The sequence below is a fragment of the Apteryx mantelli genome, chromosome 6 (genome assembly GCF_036417845.1).
Source record: "Apteryx mantelli isolate bAptMan1 chromosome 6, bAptMan1.hap1, whole genome shotgun sequence".
Lineage (NCBI taxonomy): Eukaryota > Metazoa > Chordata > Aves > Apterygiformes > Apterygidae > Apteryx > Apteryx mantelli.
The window spans coordinates 31,111,664-31,130,907 of record NC_089983.1 but is presented as its reverse complement, the minus strand read 5'-3'; the positions used below and the strand labels follow the sequence as shown (position 1 = coordinate 31,130,907).

General features: G+C 38.8%; 1 protein-coding gene across 5 annotated transcripts; it reads left to right on the top strand.

Moving 5' to 3' along the window:
- Positions 1-203: 203 nt before the first annotated feature.
- GCA (grancalcin) lies at positions 204-18,285 on the top strand. Of its 5 annotated transcripts, none has more exons than XM_067299123.1 (9): positions 204-421; positions 787-942; positions 5,867-6,040; positions 11,958-12,027; positions 12,845-12,888; positions 13,205-13,352; positions 14,583-14,696; positions 15,073-15,131; positions 15,913-18,285. In XM_067299123.1, exons 3-9 carry the CDS (start codon positions 5,888-5,890, stop codon positions 15,937-15,939), a joined length of 615 nt encoding a protein of 204 aa, XP_067155224.1. In that variant the 5' UTR covers positions 204-421; positions 787-942; positions 5,867-5,887; the 3' UTR covers positions 15,940-18,285. The 5 variants fall into 5 exon arrangements, with proteins under 5 accessions (XP_067155224.1, XP_067155223.1, XP_013816227.1 ...); XM_013960776.2 differs by lacking the exons at positions 204-421; positions 787-942 and adding exons at positions 6,496-6,549; positions 6,930-7,032 and having other exon boundaries at positions 5,971-6,040; XM_067299122.1 differs by lacking the exons at positions 204-421; positions 787-942 and adding an exon at positions 3,403-3,497.
- Positions 18,286-19,244: the final 959 nt, after the last annotated feature.

Below are 19,244 nucleotides of genomic sequence, written 5' to 3'. Positions count from 1 at the left end.
TTGCGCTTGTGACGGCCGCCGCGGGCGGGGCGAGGCGCGCGCCGTCTCCGTCACGGCCGGCCGGGGCCGGCCCCGCGCACGCGGCTCCGCGGCGGCCGCGGCCGTTTTGGGGGGGGAGGCGCAGGCCGTGCCCTGCGCCCGGGGGGAGCGGGTCGCAAGAGCTGTGCCTGCGGGATATTTGAAAGGAAACCTTTAACGAGAACCATGAGTTTTCACACAACATAAGTGTATAACCCACTTTCCAGCTCATGAGTTCCTAGGGCCGCCCACCTAGCGTGACAAAATTTTCTTTTGCAAGATGGAAGCCATTCTCTAGAGGCTTCTTCAGGGCTTTCCAGGCATGCACGGAGGGAGATATCTGAGGTGATAACCTGAGGTGGTAGGAGTAACATATCATGGGTGGTCTGTGTTCGTCTGCAAGGTATGCTTTTTTGTTGAATACAGATCCACAAAAGGCCAGCGAGGAAGCAAAACCGATTTGTGTAGTGCAGTGTTTGCTCTGGTGTTGTCTTGGCAGGCTTGTGGCGTTTGTCTGTAGTTTGAGCTGCATATACTACCAGACAGTTCTCTTAGAGGCACAGTGACAGGACAAGGGGCAATGGACACAAGTTGCTTCAGGGGAAATTTTGTGTGGATATAAGAAAAAAAATTCTTCACCATGAGAGCAATTAAACATTGGAGTAGGTTGCCAAAGAAGTGGTGGAAGCTCCCTCATGGGAAATATCCAAGACTTGGCTTGACAGGGCTCTTGATAAACTAATCTAAGGCCTTGCTTTCCCTTCCCAGGGTAGACTCCTCTGATTCTGAGATTCACATCCATCATGCCTGCAGCTGCTTGTCTTGCAGAGGTGTGCTACAGCATTTTGCTCTCACTGGAGTCTTCTTCAGTTGGAGCCTTCTTTTGCAGTAGATGGAGTTGCACTGCTGCTATCGTGTGAAGAGGTAACAAAGCTCACTGACTCTAGGAAAGGGATGATGGTTCCCAGTCAACTGAAAGTGGCAGAAATCATTTCTCAATGATATTATAAGGTTTCTAAAAAATCCTCCAACTATAACAGGGCTTTAAATGAAATCAAGGTAGTTTATTTTAGGAAAGCAAGAGAAACAACAGGCTTATGAAAGAAATTGTGTGCTGCAGTGTCTATATAGGACTGTACTATAAAAACTGTGACTAGCCTGGCTTCTATTTATCAGAAGGAACAAGAGCAGCTGTCTGCTATGGGTTTGATTAGATTTTTCAGATATGACTCTCCACCCAAAATTGAGTCTGAGGTTTTTAAGAATTTCCAGCCTTCAGATTCAAGACAGAAAAAAGTTTAAAATGCATTGCCTGTTGAATTCAAACCCTAAATATTGAACCATCAAACCACAAACATTTCATATAATCCAAGTTATTTTTATTGATATTTCAAAACATAAGCACACAGATTTATCAAAAAAACCTCAATTGGTTTCTGAAGTAATTTGCCTTTAACCTTTTCTCACAGCACACACATATCGTAAGAACTAAAATTCTAGTTCACTATATGATCTAAATCAGGATTTAAGGTTCCATACTTCTTTGGTATCTAAGTGTCACAAATTCCTAAAATATTAGGAATTCTAGTTTATGTTTGAAAGCTGACATTTGGAAAGTTTTAAAAGTTGATGTTATGTAAATGAAAGAAGTTGATAAATTGTGTTCACTTTTATCAAGTCATTCATCTTCTGTCCCCTTCTCTGAGGAGATCCAATAACAGTATTCACAAGTATTTTAGATGGCTTAATTAATATTCATAATTCACTTTCTCCTTTTGGTGAGCAACTTTACAGCGACAGTTCCTGAGCTTAATTTTCTGGAGTGCTATGCAGTGGTAAAAGCTCATGCATGCAGGCATGCTACAAGTAAAGTCAGAAGCTCAAGCTGACTGCCAGCAGGGTGATTTCACACACCATCATCTCCACATTCCTAGGCTTTAAGTTCCTTGAAGTGTCCTGTCAACACCTCTGGGAACTAGGACTCCCCCATAGTTTCTCCCCCTCCCCTGTTCTCTGAAGCTGCAAAAGCCAGGACCCAGTTATACCTCCATGCCCATGTAAGTCACACTTCCCTTTACAAGCCCTATATATACCTTATGTTGTCTCTGGGCCTTTAATGCTGTACCTAAAATGCTGGTGCCAGGACTGGGTGCATTCCTGCAGGTGCTATGGAGCACAGCAGAGCAAATTTGGCTGCTCAGATCCCTTGCTGTACCCAGTGATAATTTAGTGCCTGTTGATTGGTTCCTGAATGGATGAAGGCATTTAATCTGTGATTCAAACTCTGCCAATGCCTCCCTTTAGGCTTTGATTACCTTTTTGTAGGTGACATGTTTCAAAGAGTTTTTTGTACTAGAAGTGATGTGTGTTCCAGACTTTGTGACTCTTTGCTTTATAGATCTGATTCAAAGTGAATGGTGTCTGTACTTAATTTGCATTGATTTTGATGCTGTCTAGATTTCATCCAGAATAATACTCCAGAACATGTTCAGTTATAGAGATGTTACAGAAATATATACAGTGTTTTCACTCTTGCTTATATAACTGTGTACTCACCTTCTTTCACTGTTGGTTTTCGTTTCCCATCTTTTACGTCATTTCTGTTTTACTTTCATTTCATTCTCTCCTTTCTGCTTATACGAGGTTTCATTCTTGTCTCTTGCAATCACTTTTTAATGACAGCTTTATGCAAATTTCCTTTGAAAAACTTCTGAAAGAAGTCTCACTGCTTTTTTTATCTCCTTGACTTTCTTTTTCTCTGTCTTTAGCACTTTATTTGTTTGACAGGCGTTTCTTGTAAGGCCTGAGGTCTGCAGGATTTTCTTGGGTGCAGCTTGTGTAGATAGGTTGGTTTTGTGTCCACCTTGTTTCCCACATTGTATATGTAGCAGTGCTAAATCAGGCCCTGTGTTATTTACAGCAGAATAATGCTTTACAAATTCAAAGAGTTTATAAACATTAAAGAGACATTTGTAATTTGTTTGGATTTAGAGAAAAAAATAATTCAGTGCTGCTTGGTGCTATTCCAGCTACCGCTAGGTTGAACACACGATGGCTGAGTGCCTACCCTGTCCATCCATGAAGCAACTATTTTGAATCTCTTGCTCTCTTCTAGCCACATCTACAGCTGGGGAGACTACTCAAACGCAAAGATTAAAGCAAGTGGAAAAACAGTACAACAAGGGAAACGCGGGAGGAGCGTTTCCCTGCGGAGCTGACAGCGGCAGCACCAGGAAACGCGCCCCCTGGCGCGGGACGCCGCCTCGGCCCCGCCCCCAACGGCCTCCCCGGCCAGGCGGCCCCGCCCCTCGGCTCGCGGGTCTCGCCAGCGAGGGGCGGGGCTCCCGCTGGCCAATTGCAGGGGGCTCGGCCGGCCGCGCCGCCGCGTTGCTGGGTGACGGCAGGGTCCGGGCGCTGCGGCCGTTGTGGCTCGACTCGGTCTCGCGGCCGCCGCCATGGCCTACCCGGGCTTCGGAGGGGTGAGTGCCGGCGGGGGCGGGGCTCGGCGGCCTGGACAAAGCGTCTGCCTCTGCGGCGCCTGCCTTCGGGCCCGGCAGGCCGGGGGCGCGGGGCGGGGCCAGCGCTCGCTCGCGGCGCCGTTCCGGGGAGGCCGGGTCCGCGCGGCCCAGAGGAGCGGGCCGGGCCGGGCCCTCCCCTGCTGCCGCCGGCTCCGCGGGGAGCCTGGCGCATCCCCCCTCTCCCTCCGTGCCGCCCGTCCCTTCCTGCCGCGCCCACGGGGGCCGCCTGGGCCGGAGTGGAGGGGAATGGAGGAAAATGTTTCTTCCCAGGGCTGCCCACTGCACCGGACCGCCGGCCCGGCCGGGCGGGCGCAGGGGAAGCGGCGGTGTCCGGGGCAGGTGGGCGGTTGCACCGCGGCTGTCGGCGGGGGGCGCGCGCCCTCTCCGGCCCTGGGCGCGACGCGAGTGCTCGGCAGAGGAGGCCCGGCCGCCGTGGGCTAAATGAACCCCACGGGTAAAAGTCTCTTGCAGCCCCTCACACAGAGGGAGCCAAGGGCCCCCTGGAAGACCGGGGTCGGTGCTTAAACGCTGTCAAGATCTTGACACGAAGCCATTGGAAATAGAACTTTGAGCTGGGCCTTGCCCTTGTGCAAATACAGTTACATCATGTTTGATGTTTCTTGTGTGCAACTGGGTCTTGCAGCGGTCATAGACACTAAACTACCTTTGCTAAAAATTAACATCCTAGGGAGGGCTGATAGTACAACTGGAAACACTATAATTATAACTGATCATTAGAAAACAGGAAGCCACTTGTGCTGTAGTTGATGTTATAAGGATTGGATGCAGTTTGCATGACATGTCCTTGAGCAAAAGGAAAGCTGCTATGGTACTTGTAGTTGCAGTATAAGAGATGAAAATAAATATTTTTCTAAATTGTTTAGACAGTCAGACTAAATGCAGTCACCATAGAGGCTGGTTGCTCAGTATTCCTGGCACTGGTATTGGCTTCCAGATGTCTTAAACAAAGCAGACCTCTGTGTGTGTGTGTTTCCTTCACCACTGTTAGTTAAGATTAAATCTTTAAATATCAGCGTTCACTGTGTATTTGGAGATCCTAAAAACTCTTGTGTTAGCTTAAAGTTACCTTGCAGTGTTACAACTGAAAATTTTCACTCTTACAAAACTGGCGTAGATAATACCAATGGCAGCGATGGCTTGTTTAGGGTCTTGTAGGCTTTGCTTCCTTCAGATCTATAGATCTGAGACTATTTTTGCAATACAAGAAAGATATTATTTATATATGATCTCCAGGAGCCATTTGCATCTGCACTAAGAAGCAACACTGGAAGCTTGTGGCAAAAAACTGCCTTCGACAGTTCTTCGATTTTCCCACCTACTCACCTTGATGAAGCTAGTTCAGTGTATTGGTGCATTTATTTTTGTAAGGCCACAAGTTCAGTTTCAAGTTCTGTGTTCTGCCACTTTTCTACTGTTTCTACACTTTCCTACCGGTTGCTGTGACTCTGATGTTTTTCTCTGATCCTTGTGTGGCATGAGAAGTCTTATACTTTGTTATTTTGGAAAACTCCTTCAACTATGTGATTGTATTTTATTTTTTTTAAGTCACAAAACTGGACAAAACACCCTGTGTTTAAGTATAAGTAAACTAAGCTTTACTTGCTTTGACATTATAGATAAGGTGAGATCATCCCCACAGTAAAATCTATAAGCTGCTCATAAAATAGTACTTCCAGGATATGCAGAGCCACTTCAGAATTGCATGTGGCCCAGCTGGAAGAAGGGAACTTCTGCCACATGTTGTGTTACCTGCGTAAAAAGAAAGTGGTTTGAAACCCTGGCATAGATAAATGAATGAATAAAAAATTTAACATGGAAAAGGAAATTAAGATCCAATAGAAATCACAGGGAAAATTAGATTATTAGAACTTAATTTTCAGAACTGGGATTTTTTTAGAGTAAATTAATGACTGCAGTGTCCTGTAAACTGTATCATTAATGTCCATAATGTCTCTGTTTAAAAAAGAAAAGAAAATGGCCGTAGCAGTATAATAGTAACTTTTTTTTTTTCTTAGAAATTTTCCTTGGTAATGCAGCCAAAAGCATGTAAAACTGTTCTTGAAATTGTGCCCTTTTTTTGTTTTTGTTTTTCTTCACTAATTATTTTCAAAACTCCTTTTGGAGGAGGTTATTTAACAGTATATTCAGGTATATGACTGAGTCTGAAGTTGATTTATTTTTTACAATAAGCTGTGCATCAGGTAATTCTTAATCATGCATACGGTACATTTTCATTGTAAAATAGAAGTATTTCAGCTTATCAAGATGAAGACACTGATTTCTTTTATTTATTTATTTTTTTACAAAAGTATGGAGGTTACAGTGGTCAGATGCCTGGAATGCCAATGGCAATAGGACAGCCAATGCCAGGAGCAGTACCAAACATGCCTTATGGTGCATACTCTGGATATTCTGCATATTCTGGTACTTACTCTGCTGCTGCTGACCCCATGTGGACTTACTTCAGTACAATTGCTGGACAGGTAAGATAATATAAACAATATAATTAAATAATCAGCTGCCAAAGCAACCCTAGTAAAGTTTTGTTTTGTGCTTTTTCTTAAAAAGAAATACCTTAGCATAATGTTCTCAGTAAGAATCATTCATCTTTGGGTAAAGTGTAGTGTTCAACAGTAATTGTAATTATAGTTGGCACTAGAGTTTATAGTAGTACAGACTTGATAGACATTAGTAAGCTAAACCTTATCAAAATATGTTGGCAGTTCACCTTTAGATTCTTGCTGCATTCTTGAAATAATGTTTCTTCTTTAGATTCTCTGTACTGTATTATACACGTCAGTGTCATAGTTCTGTATGCAGATAGCAGAACCTTAGAACCCAGTTCTGAAATTCTGAGGCTAGAATTTCAATTAACTTTGTTCTGTACTACATACAGAAATTAGGTAGGAAAGTATAATGCAAGAATATGACTTTCCAGGTTAGCAACCCAAGGAACTAGAGTCTCCAAAATGGATGCTGCTTGAATTGTCAGGTATTTCTTTTGGCATAAGGTCCTATATCTAACATTTATGTTCTTTAAGACTGTACAATTTTTGGAGTGGAGGGTGGGCTCGTGAATGTCATGGGACTAGACCTATTTTTTGTATAGGATGTGCTAGCTTTGAAAAGCTACATGTTGTTTATAAAAGGTATTAAATACTGCAGATGTTTTTATAATGTTGCTAACAGTGATAAAAGAGTCGTTGTACCCCAAGAGTCTGCCTTAGCATTCATTATAGCTTTGAAATTGGAATGTTAATAAGAGCATTGCAATGTCGCATGATAAAAGGAGTAATAGGGAGTTCTGTAGTTCAATATGGGGGAAAAAGACCAATGGGGGTTGGCAAGGATTCACAGAGGTCATGTGCACAGCCCCACAGGTTACTAGATGGTTCTGGGTTTTGTGGTGCCAATATGCACCTTCTCAAGAGCGTGGATCTGCAGAAGCAATGTATTTGAAGATCTCCAGTTACAGGTGAGTGACCTTCTTTTTTAGATTAGAGGGGCTGCTTTTTTCTTTTGCCATCTTAAATTGCATAGGCTCTGGACCTCAGTACTTCTATCTACTTCTGCTTTGTGCTCCCTTGACTCTGCCTGGCTAACTACTACTTTATCTTTCATTTCTCAGTTGGTGTGGAACAGTGTTCCCCCCCCTCCCCTTTTATAATGAGTTGTATCCTGCCCTTGTCTTCACTAATTTGTGAAAACAGGGACAGATGGAAGAAGGTCATTGTGCTTGCCTATTGCTGTATGCACTGCAGTTATCGAATACTCCAAATTAATTTCCGAGAACTGGAATTTTTTTTAGAACTCCTGAACAGCTAAGCTGTGCTTGTGTTGCTATTTGCTTTTTCTTGAATTCTTCTTTTCCTGAGTGCTCAGGGTACTGTGACATGTTTAGGATAAATGTGTGTAAGTGAGGAGGGCAGTGAGGGTAGTTAAACTGAATGGTGTGGTAGCAGTAGCATTTTCTTACAATTTCCTTTGGAACTGACACTTGAGTTTTATTGGTTGCAGGCCAGATAGCCCTATGCTTTTACAGTTGAAGTTGAGTTGAAGACATGTCTGAACAGTTCGAGTAATGTGTATTCTCTAAAACTGATGCTGCTGAAAATAGTAAACAAAGTATTGCTTTTTGTCTGGTTACTGGAATAATATTAGAATTGAATCCCAAATTGCCTTCCTGGAATTACGAGGTTTGAGTGCCTTTCTCTCTTTTATCCTGGGATTGAGCCATATCCTGATCTTTGGGTATAAATGTGCAGCTTGTCATTAGAATGCTAGCTATTCTGGAAACATGAAAGTCTTATATTTGATGTTTGTGAGAAGATGATGGAACTGCCTTGGGTAGACCCAACAGAGATGCTGATTGGGATTCTGTCCCTTTCCCAGTGCTGTGTTAGAACTGCAGTGAGCAGCCGAAAGGGTCCTGTGGTTGTGAGAAGCACCTCACAGTTCTTGCAAGTCCTATCCTTTCTTAACAGGTAGAAGTGGTTGCATCTGCTTTCTTATTAGGTAACCGAATTATGGTGTTGGGAGGGGGAAGTGACAAAAATAAGGTATGCTTTTTTCCCTCTGCCTGCCCCACAAATGGGGAGAAGTAGGAAAAGCAGGTTTTTTGCCCCACATGTATACTTTATTTAATGTTGTATTATCTGAGTAGCTAGTAGAGAAGAAGAAAAGTGCTAGCTTACTTCTTGGATTGAGGATTGTTTTATTCAACTGTCTTAATGGGAGTGATAGCTGGAAAGACAAGTGACTTAAAATCTCTTCACGCTCAGAATAAGTTCCTCTTTTCTCTAAATTCTCAAATTGAGATGGATGGAATACATTTCTGTCATGGGTTACCTTAAAACAATGTTAGTTCAAATAAACTTTTCTAGCCTTCAGAAATCCTTGTTCTGTGAAGGATTTTCTCCAAAATTTTTTAACTACTTTGATAATATTGCTAAAGGAGTGCAAAATTCGATGGCAGAGGCTTTCTAGTATGTTTTGAAGGAATATGTTCAAAGAAAGATGAAAATAAAACTTGCATATTCATGTGCCATTTAGAATTGCATTGTTTGTAAACAGTGTTTGGCAAAAAAGCCAACTTCATGTAATTCTGAAAGATTGAAATGGGTAGATTCCATAACAGTGACACTGCTCTTTAAATCCTATCAAGGAATTTGGGGTTAGCTGTCAATAAGCCATATTCTTGTCCACTAATAGTTACATGAGGTGTGCTTCATTTTTAAGTTATGGCAATAATATGATAGCTAAGCTATTATTATTCTTTTTTTAATTTTCCTTTCACTCTAACTTTCACGACTGTCCTATGAAAGTTTTTGAGGCCAAGATGAATCTTGGTCTGAAGGCATGATCTCTCCAAGGTTTCAAGCTCGTCAGATGAGGTTGTTTTGCTCTGCGGAACACAGAAAATTTAGTGTCAGTTTGCTCCCTTATTAAAAGTAGCTTGCTTCCTTCACCAGCAACTGTTGACAAAACTTACAATTTCTGTATGCAAGTCTTCATCATCCTTGTCAAAATCGGTGATATACCCAACCTCTCTACTGGAACTCTTACTGCACTATGGGTTACTGGTGTGTGCCATTTCATGTCTGTTTTAAGTGCAATATCTTTTCTTGCTACACAACAAAACCTTGATGCTTGTATGGTGTTTCTTCCTTGCATGAATGTATTTGTGTAACACAGTATGAGTGAAGTGATAGAAATTTGTTTTTTTGTGGGCCCTTTTAAAAAACTTAACTAAGCACTTTTTGGTTTTGTAGACAAGTCTTTCTTAAATATAATACTATAGTAAATTTAGTTTTTTGTAGGGGGAATACACATTCACTCCTGAAGTACGAGACACATAATCACAATCTGTCATCTACCATGTAGCAAGACCAGTGGGGTGATGGAAGCGCTGGCCTTGGCTCTCAAAGAACTGAGCAGGTAGTTCTGAAATTCACAGAAGTATGGGAATTTAATTGCATTTTGTGGGAAGGATGAAATATATCTGAATCTCACTGTACTTGTAGTTTGTCTTTAAGATTCAGAAGCATGATCACCTCATTACAATTTAAGCTATTTAGTTCACTACTTCTCTTTTTGTGTGAGCTTATACCCATTGATAAGTGTCCCCCTTACATTTCTGAGAGAGGTGTGACGCTGTGGAGACTTTCTACCTGGTCTGAGTATGGGAGGATCTACAGTGAGCATCTGATTTTGCACTTGAATGAGGCAAATGGTAAATGAAGACCATAATGTTTTCTGGGTAGTACACAGAATACTACTAATCCTACTTTACTATTGCAATGGGTGAAATTTGGCTTTCCATTAACAGTTGCCTCTTCTCATACCCTTCAAAATGAAGATGTTTTCTCTGCTCCGTAGTAACATGCAGTTTGTAAGCAAATTATAGTTAGTAAGAATGAAGTTAATACCACTGAGGAATTTGTGTGGGTCTGCTGTCTTCCTGGCCTTACTTGCATAGTCCTGAAAAGATAATGTGTGAAGGATGAAAGTCAGGTACAAAATCTTTGAAAGGGAAGGGAGGGGAAAATAACTTCAAACTCTTCATGGGACAAGCTCACCAAATATCAATCCTTCCTCTTCTAAGACTTTACGTTTTTATTTATTTATTTTTTTTAAATAAATATCTTAGTGAAAACTATGGTACTGGAAAGTTTGACTTGTGTGCTACATTCCCATACTTAAAGGTTTACGAGTTGAGTGATAAATCAAAAATTACTGTTTTTCTAAAATCTCCCTAAGATGCGAGTTCACTGAAAAGTGTTGCTTTTCTTATGTGCAACCTCTGTCATCTATACTTATTAACCACTCCAAAATACTGTTTTTCTCAAGCTAGTGTTGAGCTCCAAGGAAATGGGGTCCAGCCAGTAAGGCCTTTCTACGAATCTCTCAGAAGTCAGAAGAGCTCAGTTTAAATTCCTCTATGTTCAGTTATAAAGAAGGTGATCTCGTATTTAATTTATTTCATGGAATGCTGGCTTGAGTCATTTTCAGAATATCTGATATGGGTGTTCTCAGAACTTATTTTCTGATTTTTGAATCTTCAGAGGACTGATGTGTGTATATTTGGATGTTTTGGTTTTCGATTGGTCTTTATACCTTGCTCTGGTTTGTTATTCCACTCTATATACAATTGGTATTAGTAAGGAAGGGAAACAAATGTTCAGGCATGGATTTTTTTTTTTTTTTTTTTTTACATGTGCACCAAAAACAAGTTGGAGACTATGATGCTGAATACCAGATAGGTGCAAGAAAGGGTGCAAATAATACTGACTAACAAATGAAGTTTCTCTGAGTTACAAATCATGAATGTTGGAGAGAACAAAGGCTGAGTGCTTTCTGTTTATTGCTTTTGAAACAGCAAAATCCCAATTCACTCTGCCTTGATATAGTTTGTGTGCATGTATATACTGCAGACACTTATCCCACTAATAAAATGCAGTTGTGAACATCTCCAGTATGATTTTTGGGGAACATGAATGTTGTATTTTTCTGTAAATGACCAAGTGAATAATTTCATTGCTTAATGCATTAATATTTGTCAGCTGAGCTTCATTAACTTAGCTCATGTGCCTTTCTGAGTCTGTGTTAGTAGAGAAGTAAAACGTGTTAATTTAAACCATTATGAAGTTAACTTTTGTGGCTTAACTTTTGTACATTTTAAGACTGTTTTACTTCTCAGTTGCAGCAGGCTAAATTCAGTGGCAAATAGCAGTAGCTTGCTTGTGATACAACTTCTTTGGAAGTTTTCTTTGTAAAAGTAAACAAATACAAACTGCTTAAAACTGCACAGCAGCACCCCAAAGGTGTTAATAAAGAAAGTGAAACTGGTATTCAGTTAAACTACAGGAATAAAAGGATAGCTGGAATATAATTCCCCAAGATGGGTTAAGAGTAACATCCCTGCACTAGGCAAAGGTATGGCGACAAATATGCAGGTGGCTTCTAAAATACCAAGAAAAGATGTAGTAGGAAAAGGAAAAGTATCTTTTCATTATTTCAAAATGGGTATGCTAATGATTTGGAAGTCACCTTGATATTAAGTACTTAAAACAATAGAAAGCATCTTAATCAGCAAGTTGATCAAAATTATCTTCATATGTAAATTCTGCATTAGAAAATACCTTACTAGTGCTCTTGAGTATGTTCAGGGGGTGTTTAATTATCCATTTACCTTCTCACTTCTGTTGATTTCCTGGAAGCAGAGAATTCTACTTACTGCTTCTAATTTAGATCAGGTACTCTTGTGTTATAGTAACTTCTTAACAATGTAAGAATGTTTAGATGTCAGTACAGGTATCTAATACATTAGTAATCACAGGTAGTTTTTGTAAGTTAAAAGTGTGTTGTCAGCTGTGACAAATGTATGCATTTGTTCTACAGGATGGAAAAGTGGATGCCGAAGAACTACAGAGATGTCTACTGCAGTCTGGAATCAGTGGGACCTATTCTTGTAAGATACTGAATGTTATGCTGTGGCAGAATGGTTGTCTCTTATTTCTGAATACTGCTTTTGTGGATATTATTTCTGTTCTTACCTTGTTCCTTGTCAAGTAGGAGACTTCTTTGGCTTCTTTTATTCAGTGATGTCTGGCAGTGTTGGCATTTCACTCAGAAGGAACTGACTCCATCTGCTGGTTCTGAAGATCAGCATTTATGCTAGCACATCTGTACAGACTTTCTGTGCATGTTCTTCTAACTGTTTTCCTCAGCTTGACAATAATAAGAATGGAATAAATTTTCCACTCAAAGATTTGTCCCATGTCTAATTGGATAACACATGTGCAAAGAACAGGCTCATCTTCCAAACTTGCTCAGAAAGCTAATGAGTGTCTTCCGTGTTTTATAATGGTGCTAACTTTTGTAGGTATCTCTGCCTCTTGAGATGCTTTTCTAATAATGATCTTATGGTTCTTAGTATTATGTTTGAAACGTATAGCTTAATATTAGAGAGGTTTTCACTGCTGCCTTGCTGACTGTCTTCTGAGGTGCAAAGTTGAGAAGACTGGGTTTTTGTGCCTAATCTATTTCTGTCACCCTTGAAAATTAAATAATGATAGTAACAGCACTTCCCAAGAAAGAAAAGTTAATTTATCAGTTTGTTCTGTAGTGGTCCTACTAAAAAATTTTGGGCATTAGCGTTCACCTACTTGATTTTTTTTTTTTCCCCCCTTGCTTTCAAAAAGATGAATTCATGGTCATTGTTATTGCTGAAACGAAGTACGAAAAATCATACCAATGATAAACATTTATTTTAATTACCCTTTCAGCATTCACTCTGGAAACTTGCAGAGTTATGATATCCATGCTGGATGTATCCTTATATATACACATATTAAGACTTTAGTGGAGTGATGGTATCACCTTGAACCTGTTTATGGAAAAACTTGAATTTTTAAATTACCTAATTGAATTTTAAATTACCTAAACTCATACTTTTGAATACTGGTTTTGTTTGAGCATTTATAGTGGGGCGTGAACATTGTTTGTAGAGGTGTATTATCTTTAACCACACTAACTATTTTATTTGACTTGCGTGTCTTGTATTTTGTAACTTTACAGAGTATCTTCATTCTTGCTAAACTGACCAAATTCTTGTTTAAGTTATTCTTATTAACTGAACTAAACAGAGAGATTATACAGGAAAAATGGGATTTAATGAATTTAAAGAGCTCTGGGCAGCTCTCAGTGCCTGGAAGCAAAACTTCATGATGATTGACAGAGATCGAAGTGGGACTGTGGAACTTCATGAATTAACTCAAGTCATTGCAGCTATGGGTAAGCAAGCATGAAGGTTTTTTCATAATCTTTAGTTTCCATTTTTATACAGTTTATGTTGTACTAGTAAGATAAATGACTAGTAAGATAAATGATTACGATAATTTAAAATGTTGGAAATAGGATCAGATTTCATGACCAGGAGCCGTATTGCTGCTTAGATTTCATATATGGTCTCTGAATTGCACACTACCCAATTAGATTAGAGAGGAGGGAGAACGCCACATTTTTACTGCTGGGTTTTGTAGGTAATTATATTTTCAAATGGGAAGACAGATTGTGTAAGGAACAAGAGATCAATCTTCCTTTTAACACATTTGATTTCATATATAGTAGTTATTTATTCCCTTTAATGACTAGGTCTTAAATGAAACTTTTGGTCTTTTTTTTTTGGGGGGGGGGGGAAATGTGTGTATTAACCCTTTTTGTTTAAAAAAAAAAAAAAAAGAGAGAGGAGACTTCCTCTGAGTATATTGTCCTTAGACAATAGGTAGAAGATTAAAGTACAGTTTCCTTAAGAGAACAACATTTCTGCAGAGTGAAAAGGGGTACTCTGAAGTTGTAACAAATCTGGATGCTGATACAGAATAGGTGCATACTCATGCTTCTTCTTTGGAGTCAGATTTAAACTGTCCTCTAAAAATTGTTCTTCATTTACACTCTTAAGTATTAGCTATGACATTTTTCTAGTTTCTGCACTGAAAGCATCACAGCAGCAGTGTAAACTAGTATTTAGCCAATGGATTTCATCTCTTCATAAAATTTAATTTGTCTGAGAAGCAGTGATGGGCTGGTATCTATTTTTATTTATTTTCTTTTTTAGGTGGCTTTTTAAAATTGCTTTTTGTTATAATAGCATATATTTTGCATGGGATACTACATATAAATATATTCTGCAAGGGTTAGTGGATGTTGCTTAAAACATTAATTTTGAGAGAATTAGTTTTGCTTAGCTGTTTTCTGTTGAGTCATGTTAAGCAGACATTATCTGTACTGTTGTAATTGATCCTGAATGAAATGATCCTAGGATGAAAGGGGAGCATGAAAATGAGGCAGAATTCTAGTGAAAGCATCTGGTTTCATGCTCCAAATTTCTGTTTCAGATAGACCCCTGAAGAAAATAAATGAATAAATAAAATATTCTTTCTACACCTGTTCTCCCCCCCCCCCCCCCCCCCCCCGGGCAATGATAGATGGCTGAAATCTAGAACTTCTAACTTTTATCTCTAGGTTACAGGTTGAGTCCACAAACACTGACTGCTATTGTAAAACGTTACAGCAAAAATGGCAGAATCTTTTTTGATGACTATGTGGCATGCTGTGTGAAGCTACGGGCATTGACAGGTATCTTGCTTTCTAAAATAGTTCATAATTGCATAGTATACTTTATCTGTTCAACTAAATATGATAGCTGTGTTGAAGTCTAATTTGGAGGCTTTGGTATATACTTAAGTTTAAAATTTTAAAATAATTGTTTAACTATGTCCAAGTTTGGGGGGAATATTTTGTGCAGTATTTATTATAGCAGAACTCCTTCCTTTGGGTACAGAAAAAGAGAGAAATAGTTAATTGGTTCTAAAGCCATGGAAAAGTGACTTGAAAACACTGTAAGCAGTAATTGTAGCTGAACTTGAAAACACTTTATTCATCTTTGTATTTTATAAATAGTTTGTGGAGTGATGCGTATTGCCAGTTCACTTGCATCTTATCCTTTCCTTAGATTTCTTCCGGAGAAGAGACAACATGCAACAGGGGGTTGTGAATTTTGTATATGATGATGTAAGTATTAGCTGTTACAACTCGCCACATGGATTTGATAAGGATTTTGTTTAAAAATCATGAAGTACAGCAGTGTAAGCATTTGAAATCTGAACTTCCATTAAACTTTTACAGTTTCTCAAGAAGAAAATTCAGATAAAGGTATGGCCATCAATCATGATGGTGTGCATTTTACTTAATGCATGCTACTGTCTTCAAATATATCATCAAAACATCTGTAAAGCTCCTTTATCTTCATCTTAGTCTCATGGTATTATTCACTTGGCATCTTCATGTTGAGAGCGTAATTCTTTTGGTTGATATTGATTGCTCTCACCTCTTTGGCTGCAGGCTCTACTGAGACTAATCCTGCTTGTTAGTGGTATAACCATTTATTACTATGGGAAATGATTGCTGGAGCACCCCAAAAGTTGTCAGTATAATATAGATAGCAGGCTGTAAACTGTTCCGTTGACTATATCATTTTTGGTTGACATGCTGTAACTAACATTATGAAATGAGATTGAGTGGTGAGCTTTGTTGCTAAAAACCCCAAAGCAGAACAAACCTTTAATATCTCTTCATACAATTTTGTGAATTCTCTTCGTCTAGTAGACAAGTTCCAAGTTGTTTTCTCATCTTAATCGTGGTATTTAAACTTGTTTTCTTTTCTTCCATACCCTACTTCTGGCAGGATGGATGTAGGCCATTCCTTTTGAATGTGATTAATGGTTAGCGTGCTAGCGTTAGTCACATTTCCAGCATTGCCAAATACTGAATTGCCTGTTACTTCCCCTTCCAGTTCTTGCAGTGCATTATGGCAATCTGAGTGCTGAACTGCTGGAGGAAAAAAGGATCGCCAACCTCTTAGAGTTTCGGTTTAGAAGAAATAGACTGAACCTGCTGTGAATGGAAGCTATTGCAGAGTTTTGCATCTTTCTGCCTGATAAGACGTCCACTTTGATACTTTGGGGTTGTGTGGGTTTTTTTTTTTTGTTTTTGTTTTTAAGTGCACAGTTCAGACCAATAAATATTTTTTACATTTTTAGTATTTTTAGAAGCATGTTTCTTTTATATGTACATGTGTAGTTCCAGACAAGTAAGTTTCTGTGTTGAGCTCCTGGGCTTATTAAAGAATAAAGCTTATGGTCAGAAATACAGGTCATTTTTTATATATGGTTAGCTAATTTACACAAGTAGAATATCAGCTAGCCTAAAATTTAATCTGATATAGGTATTTTTCATCAGTGGTAGTATATCGTCTAAGGTGGCATACTCTGAAGAGCAGTGGGGGTTTGGACAAACTAGATCAATAGATTTTATTTAAAAAGCAAAATATTCTAGGTAAAATTTTCCCATTCCCCCAGCCTGTTGCAGTTCAGTGTGGTTTTTTTTTGTTTTTTTGTTTTTTTATTTTTTTGTGAGGCAAGCTATTTGTCTGTGTATGGATCAGATAATACTATTCAAGTATACCTGTAGTTACCTTCAGCTGACGTTTTTTATCCTCCTAATGCTTCTCCCCAAGGAAATCTGGATTTTTGTCAGTTTGGCTTATCTCAGAAGCTTTCAATGACTCGTCATCTGGATCAGTAAAATCATTGGCTGAATAGACCTTACACGGTAAACCTGCTCCATGCTTTTCTCTAAATTCTCTTAAAATGATTTGGAGGAACAGAAGTGTCTAGCTTGATGATGGATACTTCAACAGCACTCTTAATCAAAAGCATTTGTGAAAATGTGTGGGCCTCAATGGCGAACAATTATTGGTTTTAGTACCCAGATTTTGTGATTGGAGCTACCTTTTGAATTCCTGCATCAATGAACTTGAGGGACTAGACATAGATATAACTTCTAATTTTACTGGAAGGATGGAGCTTAATATGATGTACTGAGATTGCTGTGTGCATAGGAATTTTTGAAAAGACCTCATCTTGTAGCTCTTTCTTTGTGTGTTTGTGTAGTTCAAGCCAATAAGTGGTGTCCTATGTAATCCTGTGCTTTTTACGCTTACTCCTATAGTGTTACTAAATGTAATTCAGGAATGATTTTGCTCAATATTTTTGATACTGAGATGTATTCAACCTTTTTGGATCCCTGTTAGAGGTGTTTGCATTATAGTAATTAAAGTCAGTCACAGATGAAGTATTCATATCTTGTTGTTCATGACTGAAATAAGTATGATACATTTATTTGTGTATATTTAGGTTTCTTGCAAATATGTTTTCATGGTGATGTAAAGTACTGAATAATATGCTCAGTGTACAAGTGCTTTTATTTGTACAGTAAACAATTTTCCAAGTCATCCTGGAGATTTTTTCTGGAAGCAAAATATTCCAGTAGTGTCATTAACTGTATTATACAAAAACCTGTTATACAAACAGGATTTGCTGCAGTTCATAGTGGTTAAGTATTTTATCTAGATCCAGTTATCTAAACTTTATTTGTATTTCCAACTTTACAGTATCATAAAGTTTTAGTGTATATAAAATGTAAATAATGCATAAAAGGGGCAGATCCTTCCTGTGGGAGGCTTTAAGTTGGTCCATCTAATTTCCTTCCAAAGAGACTAGCCATATTCTGCATTCATTAATAATCAACGAACTTCCCAAGGGGCTATTAAAAAAACAGCTAGATGAAGAAAAATGTTTTTTCATGAATAATGCAGTTCCATGTACTACTCATACATAGATGTACAGTGAGGAAAAAGTAAGCTTGCCACAGTGATACCTTCATGCAATTACAAGGACCAGGACATGCTCCTTTAATATCATTGATAAAACTCAGTGTTGTGATGATTTACATACGTGATCTATTCTGTGAATCTTGTTTATTTTTCTCCTATAAGCTATTTGCTGGTTAACTTCTGCTATTTTCTTTTCAAGCCTAGAAAAAAATTGACATGAAGAGTAGGCAGGTATATAATTGACTCATGGACCACTGATGTAATAAAGTACATATTCTTCCCAGTAAAAAGGAGTTTTAGATTCAGCATAAACATGTTACAGGTCATTCTGCATGCTCTTTGTATTCCAGCTAGGTAAGAAACTACTTATTAATTCTGTGTCTGGACAGTTCTTGAAAGTGTGCTAATTGCTGCATACTGAGTCTGTCTCAAATCTGAATCAGCCTTACAATTTACTAGTATTTTCATTAAAATTTGATTTTAAATTTGGAAGCGAGACTGTGTTCCTTGCTCTTTATACATAGCTGCTATATATTGTAGATCAAACAAGCACTTCCACCTGTATTTTAGTGGGCATTTTCATTAATGATAATGAGGTAAGAGATTAGTAAAGAAAGAAATGGGGAACATCTAGTTTGCCTTGGGTGCATGTTCCTTTGCCATTTGGAGGAAAAGAAAAGAAAAAAAAATTCCTCTGGAAGGAGTAAATACATATGACTGCAACCATTTGGAGCAGCTGCACGTAAAATGTGTGTTTGAATAAGATGTCACAAACCATTCAAAGTTTAAAAAAAAAGGGGGGGTGAGTGGGGAGGGAGAAGAACAGTAGCCAGTGTTCATGACAGAATCAGTGTGCTGGCCTTGCTTATCAGATCCATTTTGTAGTTGCTTCTGTTAGTGAATATAGGCACTAAATCAGTATATCCTCCTTTGCCAGTTACTACAATGACCTTGGTATATACCATTGTTAACTCACACTGAGTCTGGACACTGTGGAAAAACTAGAGGACAGCTATCTCTTTGAACTTTATGAATAGAGTTAATTTGGGCTTGACCAAGAACAGGCATCAGATTAATTTGCCATCATGTTTCTCCAGGTAGAAGTATTGCAGTGAATGTATAGCCAGTGTGGTAGCAGGGCTCAGTAGCAACAATCCTCTCTCCTTTTCAGAAGAGCTCAATGCTGAACTTCAAAAATGTCACCCTCTCTGAAAGGGAAGATAAGCTTTTTGAGAATCTGATTGTAAGAGGAGTGTTTGGCTGCTTCCAACTGTCTTTTTAAATGTAGAATATTTTGTTTAATTGTGCTTGTTGGTATGCCTAATCATCTAGGCCACCATTTTCTTACTCGTGGAAATACCTGGTAACTAGAGGTTTCAAACTGTCTGAAGAGTAAGTACTTGCCTTTGAGTTGCAATTAGCTTCAGTTAGGTTTGCCCCATATTTTCATT

What these genes read in the sequence shown, in the direction of transcription:
- GCA (XM_013960773.2), top strand. Translation starts at nt 4,885, where the DNA reads ATGAAGCTAGTTCAGTGTATTGGTGCATTTATTTTT. An exon ending in TCAGTACAATTGCTGGACAG is followed by an intron (nt 6,041 to 11,957) that starts GTAAGATAATAT and finishes TTTGTTCTACAG; the next exon opens with GATGGAAAAGTGGATGCCGA. An exon ending in TTATGATATCCATGCTGGAT is followed by an intron (nt 12,889 to 13,204) that starts GTATCCTTATAT and finishes TGAACTAAACAG; the next exon opens with AGAGATTATACAGGAAAAAT.